The sequence below is a fragment of the Salvelinus sp. IW2-2015 genome, linkage group LG27 (genome assembly GCF_002910315.2).
Source record: "Salvelinus sp. IW2-2015 linkage group LG27, ASM291031v2, whole genome shotgun sequence".
Taxonomy (NCBI): Eukaryota; Metazoa; Chordata; class Actinopteri; order Salmoniformes; family Salmonidae; genus Salvelinus; species Salvelinus sp. IW2-2015.
The window spans coordinates 1,472,759-1,499,992 of NC_036867.1; the positions used below are offsets into that span (position 1 = coordinate 1,472,759).

Sequence of the window (27,234 nt, forward strand, 5' to 3'; positions counted from 1 at the left end):
TCAACAGGACAAAGGTCCACCACGTTTCCAGGCTGTGTAAGGGCTATTTGACCAAGAAGGAGAGTGATGGAGTGCTGCATCAAATGACCTGGCCTCCACAATCACCTGATCTCAAGCCAATTGAGATGGTTTGGGATGAAATGGACCGCAGAGTGAGGGAAAAACAGCCAACAAATGCTCAGCATATGTGGGAACTCCTTCAAGACTGTTGGAAAAGTATTCCAGGTGAAGCTGGTTGAGAGAATGCCAAGAATGTGCAAAGCTGAGAGATTTTGTTATAAGCAGAACGCACCTGAGTAGGATTCTATTTCATTGACAGGCACACTCAGGCCCATTCTCTACACAGACTGGGTGCCCCATAACCAATCAGAACTGCAGTAGGCCTATATGCAAATAGACCGTTTCCGTATATGTGTCTGTGCCATTCACTTTGAACTGAACTGTTTTTACAGCGTGATCAGTCTTGAGTAGATGAGTTTGTTTTGAGATCAAAGTGAGAACTACATGTAGTGAGTATGTGCACATTTGTACATATATGTTCATATCCTTTGCTAGTTAGTGAGTTATTAGCCCAGTTATAGATCATTTGTAGTCAGCAATGGGGTGACTGCTTCCTCCAAGAGCACAAAACTTGTGTACATTTCACATATTTTGTGAAGTAGATCCAACAACACAACAAAATATTCAGTCACCTCCTTGTCTGAATGACAAGTGGATAAACAGGTTAATGTCAAGCCCTGCATGTTTTTTCCAAAAGTCTCATGGAAGGTTGGTCTACATTGAACACCACATATTGGCTGCTACTGTAGGCTGAACGATAGAACAAAATGTTTAATCGAAAACCAGATGTTTTAGGCTTAGTTGAGATGATGCAGAGGTATTCTACATTACGTTTTCAATGAAAGAGTCGAACCGCTAGGGGCAAAAGGAGCTAGATGTATTACTAAAATACCAAAATATCGCTTTTGCAACGAATTGTCAAAATGAAGGCCATATTGACATGTTCCCCTATAACTAAGCCTAAAACATCTGGTTTTCGATTAAACCTTTTTTTTTTGTCAAGAAAGTTACTATTTAATGTCATTGTAGCCTTTTAGGTTATTAGAAAGATTTCCATAAAATTGGTAGGTTGTAATTGCATTAAGGCCTATAAACTATAGACTAGTTCATGACCAGGTTTTAAAAGCCAACCATCCCCATTTGTGTGGCCAGTCATTAAAATGAACTGCGATAACGTCATGAACCCAGAGCCACATAGGAGTCTCTCTGAAAAAGAACTGCACATCAGATGAAACGTCACAATTAAAAGAGAACTTCTTGGGGCTTCGCTCTCGATACCGTCTCATTGTGAGACAGAGCTACATGCGTTGAAGACCAATGCCAATGAAGGGAAAGAGGAGAGTTGAGATCGGTGAGTTAAAATCATCATCAACAATGTGTTTTATAGCACAAATAATCAATGGAATAGTATTATCTCTAATCACATTGTTATTTAGCTTCATGGTTGTGTTATTCATAAGTTTGTTCAACGACTGTTTTATTCGATAACCCTAAAGTAACAATACATGTCCAACTATTCCCCAAATACATTTGAAAAGGCTGCAACATTAATTCTAGCTAATTATTTGTTCAAATGTAAATGTTGCACAAAACTATATGCTGCATTTTATACATTCCCATAGTCGCAAATTCCTCAATATCATCCATCTGCTGTGTATAATGTATATGTTTTTTTGTCTTCACCCGAAAGAAAAACATTGCAACAAGTTGATGCAAATACGCCTTGATTAGATATTATAAAGTAATTTGGTTTTCGTTTATCTGGTTCTCTGTTTCTCCAGCTGCGCTGCTGTTGCTGTGCGCTCTTTGTGACGGAGACGAGTTGCAGCCTCAGCGAGACGCACCTCGAGCGCTATGTATCACCACCAGCCTGACTGTAGGTGCCTAAACTGACCGTATTTGTTCATTCGTGGGATTAATTGACCAACCTGACCGGTCACTTACTGTAAACCTAAATGATCAATCGGATTTTGAAAAGACCTGTGGCCTGTCCCCCGCTTCGGTTCCTGTTTCATTACTTATTAGAGTGAAAGTTTGGTGGTCTATGGCTGAGTCAAACTTTGAGATTATCCTCACAAACAGTACATTCGGTTTGTCAGCTCATGTGCATTTATCGTTGAGATTTTTCTAATGGTGGGCTGTGTGGCCTAATGTCACTTCACATTGCATTGCAGAAGGATACAGGATTGCTCTGGTCATATATTTTGAAGGATAATAAAAGTGAAATTCTGCAGCCCTAACACAACTCTGAAAGCAGATGTATTTCTGCTCTGACTTCAACAAGGTAAATGGAATAACAATGCATAAAGAAGAGGGTGGAAACTCACAGTTAGTGGTGGTGACATAGCACCACAGCACAGGAGGCTGCTGACGGGAGAACGGCTCATAATAATGGCTGGAACAGAGACATTGGAATGGAACCTGGAAACCATGTGTTTGATGTATTTGATACCATTCGCTCCAATCATTACCACAAGCCCGTTCTCCCCAATTAAGCTGCCAACAACCTCCTGTGCACCACACCTACTAGCCTATGTGTTCCTGTCATACACTGTCTAAAAAGGCGTCAAAACACATGCTTATAGATGCAGTCCTCTAAATGTGACCTTGACTCAGAGAACAAAAGCAGAACGGCTATTTTAATAGAATGTCAAGAAATGTACAATTTACATTCTCGCCAGGCTTCTCGTACTTTCCAAATGTAAAACAAAGTTTGATGAATGTCTGACATTTGTGTTCAAACAGCTTTATGAGTACTCTGAATACTGATCTCTATTCACTTCAAAAGCCATCTCATTTTACAGCTGATCATCCTCACTTACTCTCTCTCCCTGACATGGTGACATGTTGTTCCAGGGGGTGTTGTGTACTCTGTCTGAAGCCCATCTGAATGGTTCTGGTCCTACCAGACTAGAGGTCCCTGCTGGGCAGAGCCTCCATATCACCATGCAGAGCCTCCCAGGAGACCCTGTCTGCAGCTGGAGCCGTGGACCTGACCCAATAAGGTAGGTGTGGGTGTGTTTGTCTTTGTTGTGTTACCTGGCGCCTCAAGGCCATTGTATCATTATTGCGGGGTTCTGTGTACTTTTGCATCCTTGCTGAATTCATCTGTAATTCTTTGTCCTGCCAACAGAGGGGGCTATTCTATGGCCATACCACAGACGTCTGTGCGTGATTCTGGAGAGTACTCCTTCGGCTGTGTGAATTGTGGCATCATCTCCTCCCTGACGCTCTCTCTACTGGTTGGACCTCCTCTGAGTGAGAGACAGACCTTCTTTTCTAAACCACTAATGTGACATCAGATTCTGATCTGCACCACATTAAAGTCATATAACGTCAATACCATCATCATGATTCTGAACAACATTGAAATTCCTAGCTGTAGTTCATTCTCCCATTGGTTACTTTCAGGACGTCCGTCAAAGCCACATCTGAAATACATCCCTGGGAGAAGAGGCTTTTTACCTAACTTCCAGTGTTCTTCAGAGGGAAATCCCAAGCCAAAAATTGAATGGTTCAATAACCTTGACAAGACTGGGTAAACTTTGGTGAACATAATAGAGAATCTTAAAGAGTGTCTTCAGGGTTTTGACTTGAGTTTTGACTTCAGTTTCATATGTAGGACCTCTCCAAGGATGGCTACATACTTTCATTTCTCCTCCTGTCCCACAGACAACGTAGTCATGGGAACGAGACATCTAAGGACTCCGAGAGGTCCAACAACACAGAGGGAAGTAAACCATACTACAAGACAACAGTTATGTGCTGTGCTAGTAACCCCAAAGGAGAAGAGTGTTCTCAGCTCTATGACTATGGTTAGTATTATTGTAAAAGTGTAAACACAATGCCCCAAAAAACAAAATGGAATTAAAGGCACTCAGTCAGTTGAATAGTGACTGATGTGTGATCTGTTGGCTTCCTGTGTGTGTCTCAGACTTGGACCGCAGCCGAAGTGTGGATGATGATAATGAAGCTCCAGAGATCACTCTGAGCCCGGGTCAGCCCCTGCTGCTCCGCTGTAGGGAGAGAGAGAACAGCACCACACATTGGCTGACTGATAATCAGGAACAGGTAAGCGTTATCACTCATTCATTACCCTTTTATTTCCATTGTTGAAAGCATATGATCAGAACCATTTCATTTTCCTCTCCAAGACTTGTTCACTGTATTTGAGGTAATGCAGTATACCGTCTTTTCCTCCAGGTGGCCGTATATAAACTATCCTATAAAGGAATAGATATGACCTACCTGTTCTTTGAGTCGGTGAGAGTGAACCACAGTGGTATCTACACCTGCCGGAGCAACAAGAACAAGATCAAGTCCACCCACATCCGGGTCCTGGGTCAGTACAACAGGCAACAACACTGAATCCTTCTCTTTTTACCTTTATTTTCAGTCAAACATTCCCTTGACTTTTTTTAAATGTCTATCTTTACTTGGTCTTTACTCATCTGTCAGACACTTTCTTGTCATATGTCCTGATTCTCTCCGTACCACCACCTCCTACCTGTTTTTCCCCCCCAAATGATGATTTCCAAGTGATTTCCATGTGATTTCCGGTGTTGTGTGTCCTCAGAGAAGGGCTTTATTTCCATCGACCAGCTGAATGAGAGCAGTACCATCTCAGCCCAGGAGATGCCAGGGTTCTGTCTGCGGGCCCTGGTCTCCTCACACCCTCTCCTACGCTGCTATTGGCTGGGCCCGGGTGGTGTACAGACCCAGTGCCCTGAACCCACAAGGCTGTGGAAGAACAGGTAGAGTAAGGCTGGTGGTCTCTGTGTTGGTGGGCTTCCTGAGACTTTGTTTAATCCAGGACATACTGCCATATCCATGTTCAACTTGGTTCCGTGTTTCTGTTGCAGTTTTATAAAGCTTTACTAAAGGTCTACTGTATCTACAAGATTTGATGAGGTTAAGTTTGGTTCAATAAGTTTTCACACGATTCCGTATGGTTCTCCCCCCCCCCCCCCCCCCCCCCGCCCCTGGAGCTATGTAACCCTGAGCCAGGAGAGTACCAGTTACACCTGGAGACTGGGGTGCTGAACCTCACAAAGACCCTCTCTCTGTGTGTGGCAAGTGAGTGACAGCCGACTGCCCAGTCAGATAAGACTTGTGATTGTGTGCATGACTCCTCAGTAAGACACCTGTTCTCACCTGTCCTCCTCCTCTGTCTCTCAGGTACGCCCACCCTCAGTCTCTTCCAGGAAGAAGACTACATCACCTGTAGGACCAACAGCCCCCTCCCCTTCAACCTCACCTGGAGGTTCTGCTCTCTGTCCAATGACAGGTACCTCTAGATTTAGGCCAGAGTTTCTCATGTTAGGATTCAGCTATATATCTTAACACTAGTGGTGGGCACCAATATCGATAATTCGATATGATATTGATATAATTTGATATCAATATGAGCAAGGCATATCTTGATATTGGTTATTGTTCCTGTTAACCTACCCAGATAGCACCTAATGTTCTGAGAACCAGATGTTTCTTAGAGCTTGGTAAGAGTGTGGTTGTCCTATGGTTATTTTGCATACAACCTTCCTACAAAGTTCTGGGACTCCAGGATTCGTTCTGAGAATCATATTTTTCTTAGGTGTCAATTTCATGGTTCTATTTAAAGTAATGTTCTCAGAACGTTCAGAGAACATTAAGAAACAACGTTCTTAAAAATAAATGTTTGCATTATTAATTCCTAAGCAAATTAATTTCCATGTGTCCTATCTTTGCTTGAAGTTCAGAACAGTTAACCTAAGCTAGCAGTGTTATTAAAAGTCTTATTGAAACATGTTCTCAGAACATTAATTAATGATCTTCAAATAACCTATAATTTCCGCTCTCAGAACGTTAATTAAACCTTCCAGGAAAACCTTCAGGGAACCATAGTAAAAAGTTCTCGGAACCTACTCTCCCACAACTTCTAAGAAACCAAATGTGCTAGCTGGGTATTTACTTACTTACTTAGTCCTCTTCATTCCTATTTGGAACATAAGGCTTCCACAAGAGGGCACCACTGCTGCTGGCCTTCTGCCTTTTGGGGGATGGTTTTACATGATAGGTCACTGTCCTTCATCTCTTTCTCCACAGACCTTCGCCAGGTTCCTTTAGGGTGGCCACGCTTCCTTTTGTTAACTTACACTTTTATGTAAAAGAAAAATACAGGATTTTGCTGCAACACTCTTACAGACTCTCAATTTAGCATAGGCCTACTTAAATGCCTGCTGATGGGCCATCAACAGGGTTCCCATTGCCCAATGGGCAATCAGCAAAAAGTTGTCTGAACTGCACAAAGCCAGTGCAATGTTATTCATTAAAAACGATATGATATCGAAATTGGTTAAAAAAAATGCAACTGATATCGATTTTCAATATCCTGACACAAACTAAGATTTTCAATGGAAATTCTCCATTGATCGTGCTGTTTAGTCCAGGAATAGGCTTAATCTGTGTCTGGGAAACCGACCCTACGTGTTTACCTGTGTGTGTTAACCTGCCCCCCCCTCCCCTAGCTGTCAGTCAGAGTCTGCAGCCTGGAAGGAGATCCCTGCCCCTCCCCCAGAGCTCTGTGACTCAGACCAGTTCTGCCATAAGAAGGTCCTCAGCTCTCTGGACAGGGTCGAGGTGGGGAACCACTTTGTCAAGTGCTGCATCGCAAACTCTGTCCACTCACAGTCACACTGCAGCGAGCCACTGTTCAATGCAGGAATGGTCTTTCCGCAGCAGCGTACCTTCAAACAACGTAAGTGGTCAGTCAGGAAAAATAAGTCATCAGAAAATCATCTACAGCTTTAAGTATTTTTATAATGGTTGTCATCATAGCTCCAGTGTGGAACAGAATTGGTCACAGTGTTGTCATGGCTGTTGTCAGACGTTGGTTATATCTGTTGATGTGTGTGTTCCATCAGCATCCAACTCCTCTCAACTCCTGAAGGTGTCCAGTCTGGTTCTGTTCCTGGCTTTGATGCCGGTCAGCGTGGCACTGCTCTACTTCCTCAGGAAAAAGGTACACACACAGACACAGACACAGACACACACAGACACAGACACACACAGACAGACTTGCTCCCCACACTCAAACATTCTCACACCCTCCTGATATGTTGTGTGTAGAAACCCCAGTACCAGAGCCAGCTGCAGGTGATTCAGATGACGGGGTCTAATGACAACGATTACATCTACATCAACTTCAAAGACTTCCAGTATGACCAGAAATGGGAGTTCCCCAGAGAGAACCTGGAGCTGGGTAAGACTGGGGGAGATGTACCAGTGGAATCTACACGTGCTTCTACACCTGCATTGCTTGCTGTTTGGGGTTTTAGGCTGGGTTTCTGTACAGCACTTCGAGATATTAGCTGATGTACGAAGGGCTATATAAAATAAACTTGATTGATTGATTGAATGACTTAGCCTGACCCATCTACTTGGGAATCTCTAGTCTCCAGTACAGCCAGCCTCACCAATAGTATTCCCACCAACCCTGTGTTGTTGTGGTCTTTCTCCCCAGGGAAGGAGCTGGGCTCTGGGGCCTTTGGCATGGTGCTTCAGGCTACAGCCCACAGCATCAGCAAGCCTGGGATCTCCCTGCAGGTGGCTGTCAAGATGCTGAAAGGTACAGGGTTTTACCTGTGTGATGTTTTACACTGCTGGCTAAGTGTTGGTGTTTGCTGAAGACACACTTTGTTTTTCATACTATTTAACATACCCTGCACCAGTGAAGTCACTCAGGTCGTTGTTGAGTCTTGATGTTTGCCCATGCAGAGAAGCATGAGGCAGTGGAGAAAGAGGCTCTGATGTCAGAGCTGAAGATGCTGACTCACATCGGACGGCATGCCAACATCGCCAACCTGCTGGGGGCGTGCACTGGCTCAGGTACGACAGCCAATCACAGACAGGCTCAGAAACGAGCATCTAGCAGAAATAACGCAGGAATAACTAGAAGATGTAATTGCCAAGAACATGTCTTTAGATATTGTACTGAAACGAGTACATGTGTATTTAGGACTGTCTCTAAGCGCCTGTGTGTGACTCTGTGAATGTGTGTATCTGACTCTGTGACTGTGTGACTTTGACAGGGCCAACGTACCTGATCTTCCAGTACTGCCGTAATGGGGACCTGCTGAACTACCTGAAGAACAACAGAGAGCTGTACCACAAGTCTCTGACCGAGGCCTTCAGCAGGGAACGCTTCAGCAGACTTTACCACAACCTGCCCAAGAGGAGCTCCACTGGAGGGCAAGAGAGCATCGCCCTCCTCAGCCTCAACTCCTCTCCCATGGACACCTCTGATGGTCAGTGTTGTGTAGACACAGACACATGAAGAAATAGGCATGCTAATGTATAAAGCAGCACAGTTAAATACGTCGGTAGGATCTCTTCACTGTTTGCCAGTAGATCCTGTTGACCCCAGCTGATCCACAGGTCCAGGGATCTATGAGAAGCTGCAGGAAGAGGAGGAGGAGGAGGAGGAGGAGGCACTGACCTATGACGACCTGCTCAGCTTTTCCTACCAGGTGGCCAAAGGCATGGACTTCCTGTCCTCTAAGCACGTACGTGGATTGACAACACTGCACACTACACACTGCACCATATTCACTTCACCATGTCCCCTCATACATGTAATACTCCCTATTCCCTACATCATTACTCCCTACACACTCTCTCTATCTGGGTGTGTGTTTCTGTGTCCAGTGTATCCATCGGGACCTTGCGGCCAGGAACGTGTTGGTGTCTCAGGGTGGACTAGTAAAGATCGGAGACTTTGGACTGGCCCGGGACATCCACAACGACTCCAACTACGTAGTGAGAGGAAATGTAGGTACTATACACAGAAGGGAGTGTTTGTCTGTATTCTACAGATGCTCTGTTGTCAGTGACAACAGCTCTGTTCTAGACATGTAGTGTCAGTGTGTGTGTCTGATGTGTTGTGTCGCAGGTGCGTCTGCCAGTGAAGTGGATGGCTCCAGAGAGTATCTTCCAGGGGATGTACACCATGCAGAGCGATGTCTGGGCCTATGGTATCCTGCTGTGGGAGGTCTTCTCTCTGGGTAGCTACATAAACATACCTACTCTTTTCTTTTTAAATGTATTGTCATTATTTTATTTAGTTTTTGTCCTTTATATTGTGTGTTGACCGAGTTTGGGGATGAGGTGGGCAGCCAGGGGTATGTTTAGGATGGGGGGGGGCTTCAAAAAGCATACATACTGTACACACTTATTAAAGATGTATTCCCTGCATCTTTATTATATGTGATTTGCTCTCTTCCTCCCTCTCTCTCCCTACCCCTTCCTCCCTCCCTCGCCCTCTCCCTCTCTCTCCTTACCCCTTTCTCTCTCCCTCTATCTCCCTCTCCCTCCCTCTTTTCCTCTACCTCTCCCTTTCCCTTTAAGGTTTGACCCCCTACCCGGGGATCAAGGTGGACAACAACTTCTATGTGATGATAGAGAGAGGTTTTAAGATGGAGCAGCCGTACTATGCCAGTGAATCTGTGTAAGTATCCACAACCGCTCTGCACCTACATCTATACATCATACACATTTAATTACAATCAAATATATGAACTGTAAAGGAGGTTTCATCCCCCTTTCCCTCCCTCTCTCCCACAGGTATAAGATGATGTGCAAGTGCTGGGCACTGGAGCCTCGGGACCGCCCTCACTTTGCCAAGCTGGTGGCCTTCATGGGCGACCAACTGGCCGACATTGAGGAGAAGGTGAGATTCAAACTTTACAACTGGCTAGCACACAGCATTCCATTAGAATCAGGATTTCTTGTCATTTCTTACTATGCCCCTTTTCTGTCTTAGCTCTACCGTAACATCCTGGATAAGAGCTCCAATGACTCCTTATACCAGAATGCACCAGTGAATTCTGGCCTCTCTGCCTTGGCCAAAGAAAAGGAGATTCTTTTGACACAGTCACAGAACCAACACTGCAAGACCCATTCCACTGGCGAGGCCCCAACAACCAAAACAACACCCTCTGACATGGATGCCATGGAGGCTGATGAGGGTACACCTCTGTAATCATACCCCTGAGTGCAGGGGCCAACCTATCCTTCTAATTATTCTATTCCATACAATATACTAAGGGATTACAAAAAAACGGAAACTGCTATCCGTAACAGCAAAAATATTGTAATCGGATTACATATAGTTTTGAAAAACTAGATGATTACTTCAAGGATTACTTTTAAATTCAGAAAGGATGTTTTCTCAATGACATTCAAATCAGCATTGAAAAAAGGCGCAAGTTTATGTTTGTTTCACCTGAGCGAGTCTGACCACAAGTCAGAGACAACTATGATGACACACAAAATGTGTTTGATGGATCGCGGGAAAAGAGCAGGAATAGGCTTTTGTAGGCTACAGTCCAAGCTATGGCTTCCAATGGGGCGACTGCTGTCGGCATCCAAAGATTATCCAACTTGAATAAACGCTTGGAGGTAAGTATGCCAGCAGTGGTGTAGTCTACGGCGATACGGATGTCACTTATTATTGATATCTACATAGCGCATTGATGTGAATCACACTGCTGCTCTCTCATTTAGCTATTTGCGCCTTACGGATTGTGTTTGTTGTGGATGGCTGTTCACAAATCTAAGTGTGTATTTGAACCCAATAATGGAAGTTTAAGCTGCCTATCAATCATTGTTTTTAAAACCAGGCAGTGAAAGATGTGCTCTTGCAACAGCTGCTTAGTGCGGATCCCAGCCTATGGAATAAAAGTAGGGGTTTTATTACTCAATCTAATTCATGCTGATAAAAAAATACATCCATAGACCTAATGGACACATGCTCAAACTCACACACTTTTGATAGACTTAAAGGGGCAATCTGTAGTTGCTGCGTCCATTTTATAAATTATATATATTAATGTAAAGATATAATTTAAGCATATTATTATATGTAGTAGAAAGTGATGGGTTTGAAGAATCCTACACAACCAACACATAAAGTAAAATGTAACATCCATATATGGCCAGCTATGTAAACTTTAACATTGATTTATCCTGCAATAGAGGCATGTTTGTATTTTTCTATAGCCTCTTAAGGGGAAAGGGGAAAGTAATCTAAAAGTAACGGAATGTAATCAGATTACGTTAATGAGTTTGGGTAATCCAAAAGTTACGCTACTGATTAAAATTTTGGAGAGGTAACTGTAACAGATTACATTTAGAAAGTAATCTACCCAACACTGAACATACTCTGTTTAAGATCTCACATATTATATTGTGGCACTGGCAGTCTATATTTGTATATTGCTGTGGATTTTAAATGCACTGAATACTTGCTTTATCCAAATATGTTTAACAATGAATATGTAAATTAAAACTTTTGTATCAAATGCTCGCTCCTACACTGTAGAAATTGATAAATAAATATTTAACATTGAAACATAGTAATGAATGTAGCATTAGATACATTTTAATACAAGTGTTGGGCTGAGACAACCTCTTGTGAACATATTGCACACATTATATTGAATTTACTGTGTGAAACTAACGCAATATTAGTCGTGTTTTTACTGCTTTTGGATAAGAGTTATTCATTTTAATTTAGAGACAGGTTCAGGAGACTGCTGGATTATTCTGTCAGTGTTTTTTCTGTGTGAAGTTGCTTACTTTATCTTTATGTTTGTCCATTTGAGTTCTCGAAATTATTCTTATATTTGAAATAAAGTATTTAAAATTATCCCTGTTTTTTTGTGGATTTTAGGTCTATCGGTAACAAATAGTGGTGTATTATATTCGGAGGCGGGGGGAAAACAACGGCACAAAATGCACGACAGGTGGCGCGAGAGCTACATTAGTCGCCAGAGCGACTCCTGCGGTTCAGGTGTCCTGAATGTCAATAGTGTCATTCACCTTGCTTGCATCAAATTAAAAGCTGTCAAATACCACTTTATCTCCTTTCAAACATTTTGAAATACAACAAACAGGCCTAGGTTCAGGTTGCATTCTAGGCTAGTAAGGCTACAAAGCTGTGCGTAAAAAGGCATGAGTGGTTCCAAAGCGCCTTGTTGTCGATGAGTTCATTAACCCTACAGTAATTGCACACTGGGCTTTTCTGTTGACCTGTCCAAAGGTCCGATTTGGGGCTGCTGTTGGTGAGTGTGTGCAGACGATAGCAGAGTTTAACATGGACATCGGATCAGTGAATGATCTTCCTTACGACGACTTTGTGAAGGTTTTCGGTACTGTGGTGGAGAAATCTCCAATCATACCGTATGGTCCCGCGCCCTTTGCTGATCTGGAGGCCAGTATAAACTATTTCATCTCGCGCATGGCCCGGCTCAATACGGAATACAAGGACTATTTGGGTTCCCTTCGTGATATGCACGCGGATTAACAACAAGACGACCATCGCTAGAGGAGCGACTCCGGGAACGGGTGCCATGGATGAAGTGAAGAAGATCTGTCATGTCCGTTTACAGGTGCTCTTGGTCCCGGACATACCCAACAAACTATGGCCGTGTTTGAGAACACCAAAACTGTAATGTATCATAGGTCAATTGCAGTGGTGGAAAAAGTATCCAATTGTCATGCTTGAGTAAAAGTAAAGATGCCTTAAAATAACATTTCTCAAGTAAAAGTGAAAGTCACTCATTAAAATACTAATTGAGTAAAAGTATTTAGTTTGAAATACATTGAAGTATCAAAAGTAAATGTAATTGCTAAAATATACTTATGTATCAAAAGTATAAATACTTTCAAATTCCTCATATTGGGCAAGCCAATGGCACGATAAAAAAAWATATATATTTTGTTTGTGGATAGTCAGGGGCACACTCCAACACTCAGACATAATTTACAAATTAAACATTTGTGTTTAGTGAGTCTGCCAGATCAGAGGCAGTAGGGAAGAACAGGATGTTGTTTTGATAAGTGCGTGAATTGAACCATTTTCCTGTCCTGTTGAGCATTCCAAATGTAACGAGTACTTTTGGGTGTCAGGGAAAATGTATGGCTCAGTAAGTACATCATTTTCATTAGGAATGTAGTGTAGTAAGAGTAAAAGTTGTGAAGCATATACATAGTAAATTACAGTACAGATAGCCCAAAAACAACTTAAGTACAAATATTTAAAAGTATTACTTAAGTACTTTACACCATTGGTAAACTGTGATTGACTACAAAAATAATTAGTCGTTATTTATGATGCAAGGGGATTTGTAGATCAGTCAGTCGTCAGTCGCCTGCTCTGTCGGCTGCAATGTCAAACACGCCCCAAGACTGACTGACGTGATGACTTACGGTTTCGTGTGGTTTGCCTGCTGTGTTGAATGTGCTTGAATAGTGGATAATAATGTCAGCATTATTGTTGTGGGTAAAGGCGTAATTGTACAATGTACCAAGTAATTAAATAACTGCAGATGTTTCATTTTACTTTATTCTGATTTCAAACTTGAACTTTATAGCTTAATAAAGAATTACAAATACAGTACATTATTCACAGTGCCTATCATTAAGACATCAATGATGTGATAACATTAAGTACATAAATAGGCTATATAATTGGTGTGATTGACTCATTTTTGTCATATAACAACTTATCAGAAAATGCATCAGTATTGGCAATATTGACAGAATCATGTCCCGTGCATAGACTGCATATATTTACATTCATAAATTAAACTTGGTTGTACACTGCCAACATTTTCAGAGAAAGTATCTGAAGTGCATTGATTTGAGTAAAGCAATCAAAGTAGGCTAGATGGCCGACGTAGCTCTCAACAGAGTTGTGTGGTCTGTCTCACAACTGTCTCTCCAGGCAGTGGGTGCTGCCCTCTTCTGGCAACGCAACGACAGGCTGAGGACCAGAGCAGTGGGTCTGTACACGTATGTCCAATGCCAACTATCATCATCAGTGCATGACCCGCATGTCCTCAGCACGACAACATGAGGTTAGAGTTCAGTCGCAGAATGATGATATCGCAGACAATGAACCTGCAGTCCTCGCCTTTCACCTCTCTTCAATCTGTCATCTTCAATCTGTCATCTTCAATCTGTCATCTTCAATCTGTCATCTTCAATCTGTCACCGCCGATAATGTACATGAATAATACCAACCGAGTCTGTTTGAATGAGGCTGCGATCACACAGGCAGCCGAATTCTGATATTTTTTCCACTAATTGGTCTTTTGACCAATCACATCAGATCTTTTCACGTCAGGTCTTTTTCAGAGCTGAGCTGATTGATCAAAAGACCAATTACTGGAAAAATATCAGAATTCGGCTGCCTGTCTTAACGCAGCCTCAGAGTGTCCCCTTTCCTGAGTGTCTGTCCAGTTTTCATCCATCCATATCAGCCCTGCTAGGCCGAGTCTCTAGAACCTGACATGGAATGGGCGTGTAAGGGTGAGGGGGGTGTCGTGGTGGTGGGATGTCCTGCCCCCCCGACTCCCACCCCTGCCTCATCGTTCAAGTCTCCTGACGTAATGGACGAGTCCTGCTCGGGGTCGACCCCCCTCACTCTCTTCTTGTCCTCCTCCTTTTTCCACTTCATCCGTCGGTTCTGGAACCAGATCTTGATGTGTCTCTCTGTGAGGCTGAGGGTGAGGGCCAGCTCGACACGCCGCGGCCTGCTGATGTACTTGTTGAACAGGAACTCCTTCTCCAGCTCCAGGAGCTGGGCTCGCGTGTAGGCCGTCCTTGTCCGCTTGTTCTCCTCCGCCTCCACCATGTAGGGGCCTGAGGAGGGTGGGGAGGGAGTGGGTGGGGGACATGGGGGAGGATGGGGAGGAGAGGGTGAGAGAGAGAAAGGTAAAGGGGAGGGGTAGAATGGCGTATCCAATTTTGTGGCACTCAAGATGAACTAAACATTGTATCCTGCCACAGTGCAAGTCCCAGTAAAGCCTCAATCTAGGTGAAATTGGTAATGACTCCCCATTTAGAACTCTAGTGTACCTATCTGAAACACACACAGCAGCACATTGGCTGAACACAGTCAGCTCACACACTGATCACCAAAGACTGTATAGAAACAACTCTATTGGGTAACTGATGGTAACTGAGTCAAACAGTACACCATGTACGTCACAGGCCAACTCTCACAGATGCCGATGCAGCTTTAGTAAGATATGTACTATACTGAACATAGACGGAAAGTTCCTATGTGAGGCATCATATATTATGTGAAGAACAAAGCCCTGAAATGAAACAAATCACTCTCAAATCTACTTGGACCACCACAGCACATTGCATTTGACATAACTGCACATGTATCACAAACACTCACAAATGGATCAATAAATTGGTTTGAAAATTACTATTAAATACTAAAAAGAAAGAATAGGTCTATAGCTACATTTTTATTACTGAGTAAGTTGACGAAAACCAACAACGAAAACCAACAATAGTTGAATATCGTTTATAATGCATGTAATCTCTAGTACTCGTCTATATTTAACAGCAATTTCACCTGAAAAGGTTTCACTAACTTTAAGGCTTCATTAGGATCAGCCCGGATCAGCAAGGGAATTTAGAGACAGTCCGCGAAAAGTTTATTTCAATGAATCACTTTTATTTCAAGTGAAGGTATAGGCCTACATGATGAAGGTATACCCTTATACTTTCCCACTGTTACCACTACAATTAAAATGTGTTTTTTTGAATTCTGAAATTATGGCTCACTTGTTAAACTTTCGTTAAGATATATTGGTGAAGGGAGTCGTTGATTTAAAAATAAACAATTAAAATCTATTCTATTCAATACTTGATCTGCTTCATAGATTTAGAGTTGGCTCATTCTTGCAGTGGTTGCGTTTGTCCGTTGAAGAACATATAAATAAACTTTTATCGAAATGAGTTAAGAAAAGTTAATCGCTTGTAAAGTTACATGATTTTCTTAAATAATAAATAATAAAAACACATATCGCCTAATGAGGTTATAATAATTAACACATTTCTATCATAATTGTCTTAATAATAGGCCTATAAACAATATTGTTTAGATCATCTTTGATGAATGTTGAGTTGAGAGAATAATTGTCTATAGGCTTACGCAATAATTGAGAAGAACCGATTCTGCTTGAGACTTATCAACTTTTCCACTTGTTGTTACCCTCAATTTATTTAACAAATTCAATCCATAGTAACATACATTCGCTTAATTGAAACCAACGCAAATGCTGTGTGAGTGGTTTGAAAACTTGTTGAATTATTTTAGCCAGAAAATGATAATAATCATAAATGCTCCCATTGACCTGCTGAACCGAGTTGATTTAAAATGGCCGCAACAGAAAATACTTTTAGGACTAAGAGTTGACTCATTATTTTCTGTTATCCCTAAACACTCCACGTTAATTATATACCCTTTAATATATTTTACATTAAAACATATATTGATATAACTAAGGCTATTGTAAGACACTTTCATATGTAATAAGAAACATTTTTCATGAAGACTTATATGGATCATACCTGCCATTAGCAAATCATTAACAAATAAATAGCCACAACTGAAATGTTCACATATTTGAAGTAAATCGCAACTTGGAACTTGAGGCACACCTTCAGAGGCATACAAAACATTGTGGTTTATATGAGGGGAACACGGGTCCTTTACAGATTAATTGACAAGGTAAACTGACACCCACCCACGACATACTGTATATTGTAGACATCATGATATCATTTAAGTCCTTATACGTGCACAAAAGCCTCGGTATATTCAAACTTCATGAACATTTATCCCGACTAACGTTTGGTCATTCCTAAGGCCTATATTCACAGCAGTGGCATAGCTAGCCTAAACACAAAGCAGCAATATGGTATAATGAATGCGAGAGTTAAGCTAAATAGATTTTGAATTATACTTAATGTTCAGTGTAATTTTTGATGAATTCTCTATACATAACACTCACTCCCTTGCTATTGGCAAAATAAAACTCCTGAATGTTCAATTGTTAACTATTGAGGAAATACTTTTGTTGAAATATTGTGTTTAGATTTACTTGTCTAATATTTGTACAGTATAAAATAATGTGTTCAAACTAAGTGTTCAAACGAATCAATTTCGATAGGCCTACCATAAAAGAAAGTTCTGCAATATTCCTATAAATGTGTGCGTAAAGATTCCTTGAGAGGCCATTGATTAATTCCTTTCTATGCAGCACTGCGGTAATAATAACTATGAGAAAATGTCCACGGTGACTGCAGTGAGTTACCTGCCCACTGTCCCTTCCAGGTGTGCGCGTGAGACTTGGTGGTTTTCATCCAGGGGAAAGGCAGGTGATATTTGTTCCTATCGGCACACAGAGCCAACCCCCCCGGGTATTCGTAACCCCCTGGCCCTGGCTGGAGAGTCTGCTGGGGCGCCTGGGGGTGGTGGAGCTGCGGCACACCCGGGTCCTCTCGCATGGGAATACTGTACGGAGCAATGTCAGGGAGACATGCCTGGTCTAGCCCTCCGATGGAGGGCGAGGAGTAGACAGACTGAGCCTGCCGGGCCATGTAGAGGCAGGGCGGAGGGCTGTGGCTGTAGTCCTCGCGGTGTGGTCTCTGGTAGGCGCAGGAGTCCTTGAACAGCTGCGCGGGAGAATAGTAGTGCTCTTCTCGATTCATGACTGTCGAGGGCCAGGGCTATCCAACGGGTGTGTGTGCACACGTACCTGCGCCCTATAGCCTACGCAGCGTGGAACCTTGTGCTCTGCTCTACCTGTGCTGCTCGTGCGCCTGGCGCCGCTATAGGCCCTGGACAGGTGTGTCATTACCATGTGACCCTGTTGCACCTAAGCCATTGGTCTCACTGTTTACACAAAACGGAAAAGTTCGCGACTTAGTTTCTATTTGTGTCTGTATTCTCTGCCCCGCAGTCCGARAATGATTGAACAGAATGTACCGTGCGCAAATCAATGCCCTCGGCAAACACTGCACTGTTTGACGCGGGTATCTGAGATCCACCTGCCACCGGGTGGTCCTAATGGAGCGATGGACAGGCGAACGGGGGAATCCGCGGGTCCTATCTCTGCGCGCAGACAGGGGTTAATGCCACCGAACACCTTATCAGAGAGATTGTGGCCTGCGAGACCAATCACGGTGAGAAACGCAAACAGAACGTGTCTTCAGAATGTCAGCATCATCACGGCTTGCTTTGGCTTTGTTGGTGGGAAAGAAGAAGAAACGATGGGAGTGCAGTGCCTGTATGTGGATGTCACTGTCGTCGAACAATGTCAGCCATTGAACAGTTACACTGAGTGTACAAAACATTAGGAACACCTGTTCTTTCCATGACATAGACTGACCAGGTGAATCCAGGTGAAAGTTATGCTCCCTTATTGATGTCGCCTCTTAAATCCACTTCAATCAGTGTAGATGAACGGGAGGAGACAGGTTAAAGTAACCAAACGGTCGCTTGTCCGAATCCCCGAGCTGACTAGGTTGAAAATCTGTCGATGTGCCCTTGAACAAGGCACTTAACCCTAATTGCTCCTGTAAGTCGCTCTGGGTAAGACTACAAATGAAAATGTATGTCTGACATTCAGAGGGTGCACTAGTTTGAGTGTGTCAAGAACTGCAACGCTGCTGGGTTTTTAACGCTCAACATTTTCCGTGTGTATCAAGAATGGTCCACCACCCAAAAGACATCCAGCCAACTTGACACAACTGTGGGAAGCATTGGAGTCAACATGGGCCAGCAGCCCTGTGGAATGCTTTCAACACCTTGTAGAGTCCATGCCCCGACGAATTGAGGCTGTTCTGGGGGCAAATATGTTGTACACTCAGTGTAGCCTATATGAACGTAGTTCTCTTATCAATATGCGATTGATAGAGGGGGAAATCGATAGCCAGATGTTATAGGCCTACTCGCATCGACTGACCCTGGTGATAAGCAACTTAGATTGGGAGGCGGTTGTCTTGGAAACTTGACAATGTGAGGGGGATCAAAGACCACGTCCTAACTTAACACTCWCCTAGTTGGATACCTTTTAGTGTTCTGTCAAAAGTTTCCGAACCTGCGACTTTTAAAATCCATCCCAAATGGCTCATTTAACACAATTTAACGGATCTCCTCTGGTTACTGGTATTAACAAACAGCATCAGAGCTCGTGTCTCCCGCTGCCACTTTCCCTGTGTTTGCTGGTCATTAGGCAGACAGGTGCTCGCTCCATTAAACAACACTCCTCGTGGAAAGAAAAGAGGAGAGCCAGGGTATAAACCAATTATCATGGAGTGAGGAACAGAACTCAATTAGCGCGCGTGGCGCATGGAAATACACGTCTCTCCAGGACCTCAACTGAGGGCAAGGCAGCAGTTAAGGCCCATGACTTAAAAGGTCCAATTTATTACGATGTTATAACTGTAATGTTATAAAGCACTATAATTTATTTCAGCTGACCTTGCAGGCCATCAATAACCATGCTTCTGACAGAAGAAATAGAACAAATGCCAGTCAAACACACACAGAAACGAATATGGCAGCACTGAGTTCTTCAAGAGCACTTACACCAGTATCTTTAATGGGGCACTCAGCACCTGCTATAAAGTTCAAGTAAACCAATTCCATACAAATCAGTCCATGTAATATCGCTTAAAGGTGTTTATACTTGCTCGTTGTTTGAAAAAGGAAGGAAACTGTTAATCCGCGTCTAATCCCCGCTACACTGGAGACGCACAACGGAGTTTATGAAGCATGACTGCGTAAAATGCCATTTAGACCCCCTATCTGTGGTTTTAAGTGAATGGTTTTAAGTGAAAGGTAATGCGGTGTTGCTGAACCCTTTGCGGACGCACGAAACCATATGCACTGATTCACAAACAGGTTTGCAATTAAAAAGCCTTTAAGGGCTTGATATGGAGCGCAATAATTGTTAGTGCTGTGTAGGCCATTGAGAGGGGCCATAGCCGTATATAGCGCATCACGGGCTATGGACCCAAGGGTTGCTAGAAACACCAGATGGAACGTATTAATTAGTGCTGTAGGGATCGATGGTTATAATGATTGAGGGAATGGCAAGCTGTTGATGCGGATGTTGCCTCAGCCCCTGGGTTAACCCCAGGAGCGCCTATGGAGCAACATTGAACTAATTCAATATTAAATTAAATTGCGCCAACAATATATTTGATTCATTATCACAATCCAAAATAACCAAATTACATTCTAATACAATTAATATCATTGCCTAAAAAATTATGTTAATTAAAATTAGGCCTATTGAAGTTATCCTTATTGGCTCCCAAGTGGCGCAGTGGTCTAAGACACAGTGCTTGAGGCGTCACTACAGACACCCTGGTTCGCGTCCAGGCTGTATCACAACCGGCAGTCATTGGGCGGCGCACAATTGGCCCAGGATTGGCCGGTGTATGCCGTCATTGTAAACACGACCATTTGTTCTTAACTGACTTGCCTGGTAAAATAACAATCGAATAATACAATGTATTACTGTTATTAGCCTATTACTATCAACGGCTAATTATTGAATTAACATATTTGGATAATGGATTCAAGAAAAAACTGGTTTTACAGAACCCGAGGCGTGTCACGGAAACAGCAGATATGATTTATTTAACAAACTGACGTTTCTGACAAAGCGGGTATATACATATCAAGAAGACACGATAAAAAGTGCTTACCCAGTGGCGACAGCCTTATGTAAACACGACCAACTGTGAGGAACGACAGAACAATTCAAACGACATTAAAATCAAATCTATTCTGAGTGAAGAAATTACAGCACCATTAATCAAACTATGCGAGACAGTGAAATAAAAACGGCAAATCAAGTTAATGTCCAATCGAAAGGGTTATACAAAAAATCTCCTTCTACATTATGGGATTTTATACTTTATTGCATTTTGTGGGACTAATTGTGTAGACTATATTTTAGTTAAAAACCATTAACATGAGAAGAGAAATTTGAACGCAAGGTAGGTTAACGACCTGACCAGACAAACTTCCCTGAGCCCTATGGTTATAACCTATGACAAGACCCAAATCAGTTCACTCTGTTGGGAGAAAACTGTTATCCCTATACATAGTGCAAGGGACATAAAATAAAATAAAAGGTCAAAGGCCCTAGGTACTGTAAGTGCAGATATCACGTCTCCTGCTGGATTATAAGGCACATTACATCTGTGGAAAATGGAAAACACCAAACCTCAGCCAGTCTACCCGGTGTGCCCCTGTAGACTATGCAGGTATGACTTCGGTAACCTGAACTCAGTTACTCGATCTGGATTGATTCTCTCAAAAGGTTTTACCAGCAACTTGCACTCAGGACTAGACTCTAATACTGTCACTAATGTCAGTTTACAGATTGTACCAGAGATTCACAATGAATTAACAGAGCTGAATGTAAGACAGGGTAAAGTGTTTGTCAAAATAGGGAATAGAAATAGGAAAGACACTCCTAGTTAAAAGATCAGAAGAAACAAAGACAATTTAATTAGTTATACTTGTCACAACCTTACAACTGCAACCACAGTCTTTCTCACATTCTAAAACAAACACACTCTCTTTTTTATTTTTTATTTTATTTAACCTTTATTTAACCAGGTAGGCAAATTGAGAACACGTTCTCATTTACAATTGCGACCTGGCCAAGATAAAGCAAAGCAGTTCGACACATACAACAACACATAGTTACACATGGAGTAAAACAAACATATAGTCAATAATACAGTGAAAAAAAAATAAGTCTATATACAATGTGAGCAAGTGAGGTGAGATAAGGGAGGTGAAGGCAAACAAATATATGTATAAATAAATAAAATTCAAAAGGCCATGAGGCGAAGTGAGTACAACAAGCAAGTAAAATAAAAACTAAAAAACACTGGAATGGTTGGTTTGCAGTGGAAGAAAGTGCAAAGTAGAGACAGAAATAATGGGGTGCAAAGGAGCAAAATAAATTAATAAATAAATACAGTAGGTAAAGAGGTAGTTGTTTGGGCTAAATTGTAGATGGGTATGTACAGGTGCAGTAATCTATGAGCTGCTCTGACAGCTGGTGCTTAAAGCTAGTGAGGGAGATAGTGGTTTCCAGTTTCAGAGATTTTTGTAGTTCGTTCCAGTCATTGGCAGCAGAGAACTGGAAGGAGAGGCGTCCAAAGGAAGAATTGGTTTTGGGGGTGACTAGAGAGATATACCTGCTGGAGCGCGTGCTACAGGTYGGTGCTGCTATGGTGACCAGCGAGCTGAGATAAGGGGGGACTTTACCTAGCAGGGTCTTGTAGATGACCTGGAACCAGTGGGTTTGGCGACGAGTATGAAGCGAGGGCCAGCCAACGAGAGRGTACAGGTCGCAGTGGTGGGTAGTATATGGGGCTTTGGTGACAAAACAGATGGCACTGTGATACCCTACTCAATAAATTGGATGCAGTCTATTGGAGGCTATTTTGTAAATGACATCACCGAAGTCGAGGATTGGTAGGATGGTCAGTTTTACAAGGGTATGTTTGGCAGCATGAGTAAAGGATGCTTTGTTGCGGAATAGGAAGCCAATTCTAGATTTGACTTTGGATTGGAGATGTTTGATGTGGGTCTGGAAGGAGAGTTTACAGTCTAACCAGACACCTAGGTATTTGTAGTTGTCCACATATTCTAAGTCAGAGCCGTCCAGAGTAGTGATGTTGGACAGGCGGGCAGGAGCAGGCAGCGATCGGTTGAAGAGCATGCATTTGGTTTTACTTGTATTTAAGAGCAGTTGGAGGCCACGGAAGGAGAGTTGTATGGCATTGAAGCTCGCCTGGAGGGTTGTTAACACAGTGTCAAAAGAAGGGCCAGAAGTATACAGAATAGTGTCGTCTGCGTAGAGGTGGATCAGAGAATCACCAGCAGCAAGAGCGACATCATTGACATCATCTTTCCAGTCATTCAATGGGTATATTTATGTTTTTGAGGGGGGGGACCTCCTCTGGGTAACAACGTTACAGCACTCCCTCCAAGGTTATGATGTCACACGTGGCTCCTTCCACTGGGCGTGTCCTTGACAGGTGAGCGTGGTCTGCTGCACTGGTTTGATTGATAGAAGGTGTGGCCTATGGAGTGAGAGCTTGCCCTGGAGTGGACTGAGGAGGAGGAGCTACTGTCAGTGGAGAGAGCGGTCTCTACAACAGGGTTTCCCAAACTCGGTCCTGAGGCCTCTCCTGGGTGCACGTTTTGGCTTTTGCCATAACATTAGACAGCTGATTCAAATAATCAAAGCTTGATGATGAGTTGGTTATTTGAATCAGCTGGGGGAAAAAACAACATGCCCCCAGGGGGGTCCAGGACCGAGGTTGGGAAACCCTGGTCTAGAAGAAGGGGAGTGTCCTTCATGGGGACTGTGTGTTTTGGGGACAAAGTCTCTTTTGTGACCAGAGGCTCTTTATGTCAGTGTTTCTTGTCTCTATGGCTGCCTCTGTCATTGTCATTGTCCCTTCTGTCTTTGTAGCTGTCTTGGCCTGTGTTGCTATCTTAGTCTTAAAGATGGACACAAAAGAGACAAAAGTTCTCGGCTGTCTCTATGATTGTCTTTGTCCCTGTGTCCCCTGTGGTCTTTGTATTCCCAATTGTCTCTGGGTGGTGTCCTGCCCCCTACTATTTGATGTCTGTTCTCCTGAGTGGCCAGCAGGGCGGCGCTGTGGAACGGTGTTGAGCAGGAAACGCTTGTTAGTGCTGCGCAGCGGATACTTCATCCTGAAAGACAGTTGAACCAAAGTTAACACTGCAAAGCCAGCAAGGCCTTCGATATGAGCCAGTAACTTTGACACCGGTCTGTCCGGGTCAGTCATACCTTGTCAAGAGTCAAATACATTCTGCATTGAAAGCCAAACACCCATAACAGATCCTTTACCAGATCCTTTGCTAACACATCCCACTCACCAGCCTGCTGGACCCATGGTTTCTGCTTGCACCCAGCCCTATTGGTCTCCTTCAACAGCTCATCCAATGCACGTCTACATGAAACATGGGGAGAGAGAGAATACCTGACCACTGTGACTGACCCAAACTTAAGGAAATCTTTGACTATGTACAGACTCAMTGAGCATAGCCTTGCTATTGAGAAAGGCCGCCGTAGGCAGACCTGGCTCTCAAGAGAAGACAGGCTATGTGCACACTGCCCACAAAATGAGGTGGAAACTGAGCTGCACTTCCTAACCTCCTAATGACCATATTAGAGACACATATTTCCCTCAGATTATACAGACCCATAAATAATTTGAAAACAAATCCATTGTTGATAAACTCCCATATCTATTGGGTGAAATAACACAGTAGCAAGATTTGTGACCTGTTGCCACAAGAAAAGTGCAACCAGTATAGAACAAACACCATTGCAAATACAACCTATATTTATGTTTATTTATTTCCCTTTTGTACTTTAACTATTTGCACATCATTACAACACTGTATATAGAAATATGACATTTAAATGTCTTTATTCTTTTGGAACTTTTATAAGTGTAATGTTTACTGTTAATTTTTTATTGTTTATTTCACTAAGTATTTATTTATTTCACTTGCTTTGGCAATGTAAACATATGTTTCCCATGCCAATAAAGCCCTTAAATTGACATTTAATTGAGAGAGAGCAAGAGGGAGACATTGACATATAAATGGTGGTAAAAAGGGAGAGTAGAGAAAGAGGAGAATAAAAAGTGAGAGAAAAACAGCAGAATGGAAAGCAGAGAGGGAGAGGCATTACAGCAACAGTAACTTAGAGGTACCTCATGTGTCCTGGGTTGACCTGCTGACTCAGTAGTATCTTGTCTCAGTGGGAGAAACTGTTATAGCTGCCCTTTGACCACAGACAAGTGCGCACAGGATCTCTCATGCACGCACATTATTTTACTATCAATGGTGCACACACACATCAATCTCTATTCTCACTGTATCTCTCCTCCCCCAAACTTTGAATTTCCAGCAGCTGCGACCCAAAAATAACACCCTACTTGTTTGGTTTTACATTACCTTGCTGAATCTCTCAACAACAATTCAGTCGCTAAGTGAGATTTAGTTAGTAATGCTACAATTGATTGAATAACAGTACAACATAACTAGCTAATCATTTACAAGCATAACATGAATAGCAATCGACCTAGCTGCTGGAAAACAATTAACTACAATTTAAATAGCATAATAAATCCCCTTGACATAGCTAGCTATAGTAGCTAGATTGCCTTTTAAAACACCGATAAAATTCACATCAAGCAAGAAAAAATCATACTGGCAGTAGGATAGATTATAATATAGTTATCCAACTCGCCACCATCTGCCATGGTGTAGTGATCACTGTAAAAAAAAAAAGCAAATTAATAGTGCCAATGCTAGCTAATGATTATTTATGAACATTTCTGTTTACTTCTCCTCCACGGGGGCCTTCGAGCAAGCACCTCACAAACCTTACGTAAAATCAGTGCAGTGCCTTACGTAAAATCAGATTTCATTATGTAAAATAACAGAAAGAATGACATAAAAATGACATAAAAACACACACATTATGTTGACATACATTATAACAGTAAAGACGTAGTCCAAAATAAAAAATAAATGGCTACATTTATTTTCCGTAGTTGGTTTCGATCAGGCATGAAATGAAGCCTCTAATTTCATTTTTAGATTGGCATTGCGAGACCCCGCCCCCATCTCCTTGACTGACTGCTGGAACAGAGCAGTGGGCGGGTGCTTCACCGCAAACGGGGGCGTTTATGTGCGGCTGCTGCCGTTCGTCTTCTTGCGGTGAATGTGTGATCGAGGTCCGGTAATTGTCCCCTCTCGGGGRCAGAGTTCTCTGCACCAAGGAGAAGCCGGAATAGGTAATATAATGCATGTATTCTGCTCACACATCTTGCTCACACTATAACGATGTCTATATAGCTTTATTGAACTCGCTATTGTCTGTCCATGAGCCATCTATCTCCGCGCTATTCCACGGACGGAGAAGGAAGGGAGGGGGGAATCTGACAATCAGACAGACACTCCGGCTGGTTCGCTCACCAGCCCAAATGATAAGAATTGTGTTACTGTCATCTAAACCATTATATGATGCCTTTGAAATGGGGCAGTGAATGAAATGGGTATACTGCAATTTGAATAGATAGCCTTTGCGATATGCATTTTTTTCTCCCCTTCATAATAAGTCATTATTTTAGTCCGCTTTTTACAATTGCTATTCTACACATTGAAACGAATCATGAAGTGAAAATTGCACCTTGAAGTTGTATTGCTTTTTGCAAAGAATTCCAAGAGGATTAGGCTCTTGAAAGTCATGGTAGTGGTATTTTGCACAGGGATTGTCGTTTTATTAGCCTACTACCTTATTAATTAACGTGATCAACTGTACCAGAGGGCAAGAAGACATCGCGTTTCTCCCTTGTCTGGCATGCAGATTGTTGTTGCCTAAATGTTATAGCCAAGGCCTATCCATTTATTTGGGTAGGCAACAGGACAGACGTCATCTTCTTTGTGCATTATCCGGTGCATTTCATTTGTGCATTAGTCGCTGTAGGCAGTGACAGCTGCAACGCCTTGTCTGCTACTGGTATCAATAGAGAGAGCATGGGAAAGCAAGCCTTTGGAATAACAATACAATAACATGGTGGCCATAAGGCGCCGTGTAACACAGCAAAGACAATGACACACACACACACGCACGCACGCACGCACACAATTTGAGAGAGATAAGTGCTGTTCTGGGAAAATAATATAAGATCCTGTGCTGCCTAGAAGCTATTAAATATTTCTCAGTCTTATGTAATGCCGCACAGTATTTAATGACATTTGCTGCTGCAATCCAATGATGTTGAAAGTAAGATCATATTTAAGTGCTCTTGTAACTGCTGTAAAGTGCTGGCAGAAGGATGCACACAGAGGGCGAGAGATAGAGACAGGCAGAGAGAGGGAAAGAGAGACATCAGAGAGAGACAGGCAGAGAGAGAGAGACAGAGAGGAAGAGAGAGTGAGAGAGAGAGGGAAAGAGAGASAGAGAGAGAGACATGGGGGGAATGAGAGAGATCTAACTTAGAGGCTGCATTAGCATTGCATTTCAAACTCATTCACAGTAGTGGCTGAAAGACACTGCACTCACCCACAAAATCATACCCCAAGAGCATCCACTGTGTGTGTACATGTGCGTGTGCGCGTGTGTGTTTGCGTGATAAAATTATGTCAGATCTTTGTTATGGGAACAGAGGAGCCTTGTGTCCACATGAATAATGCATCTCCAGCTGCAGGATAGACACAGGCAGGCACACACACAC

General features: G+C 42.7%; 2 protein-coding genes and 1 long non-coding RNA gene across 3 annotated transcripts; 1 reads left to right on the forward strand and 2 right to left on the reverse strand.

Annotated features, from left to right (window-relative positions):
* Window positions 1-1,162: 1,162 nt before the first annotated feature.
* On the forward strand, window positions 1,163-11,746 carry LOC111953846 (receptor-type tyrosine-protein kinase FLT3-like). The gene is made up of 24 exons (XM_070435657.1): window positions 1,163-1,411; window positions 1,842-1,936; window positions 2,917-3,065; window positions 3,194-3,318; window positions 3,472-3,598; window positions 3,733-3,875; window positions 3,995-4,131; window positions 4,264-4,402; window positions 4,637-4,814; window positions 4,874-4,943; window positions 5,049-5,136; window positions 5,239-5,347; window positions 6,567-6,796; window positions 6,963-7,060; window positions 7,168-7,300; window positions 7,562-7,666; window positions 7,816-7,926; window positions 8,130-8,345; window positions 8,476-8,603; window positions 8,746-8,868; window positions 8,990-9,101; window positions 9,445-9,544; window positions 9,661-9,766; window positions 9,860-11,746. The coding sequence occupies exons 1-24, from the start codon at window positions 1,378-1,380 to the stop codon at window positions 10,076-10,078; spliced, it is 3,075 nt and encodes a 1,024-aa protein (XP_070291758.1). The 5' UTR covers window positions 1,163-1,377; the 3' UTR covers window positions 10,079-11,746.
* Window positions 11,747-13,426: 1,680 nt separating this feature from the next.
* On the reverse strand, window positions 13,427-17,862 carry LOC111953214 (pancreas/duodenum homeobox protein 1-like). Its single transcript, XM_023972336.2, has 2 exons — window positions 17,223-17,862; window positions 13,427-14,745 (listed from the first exon to the last, which is right to left on the reverse strand). Exons 1-2 carry the CDS (start codon window positions 17,617-17,619, stop codon window positions 14,369-14,371), a joined length of 774 nt encoding a protein of 257 aa, XP_023828104.1. The 5' UTR covers window positions 17,620-17,862; the 3' UTR covers window positions 13,427-14,368.
* Window positions 17,863-23,367: 5,505 nt separating this feature from the next.
* On the reverse strand, window positions 23,368-25,361 carry LOC111953968 (uncharacterized). Its single transcript, XR_002875933.2, has 3 exons — window positions 24,703-25,361; window positions 23,858-23,931; window positions 23,368-23,671 (listed from the first exon to the last, which is right to left on the reverse strand). It is a non-coding gene; the product is annotated as an uncharacterized lncRNA (long non-coding RNA).
* Window positions 25,362-27,234: the final 1,873 nt, after the last annotated feature.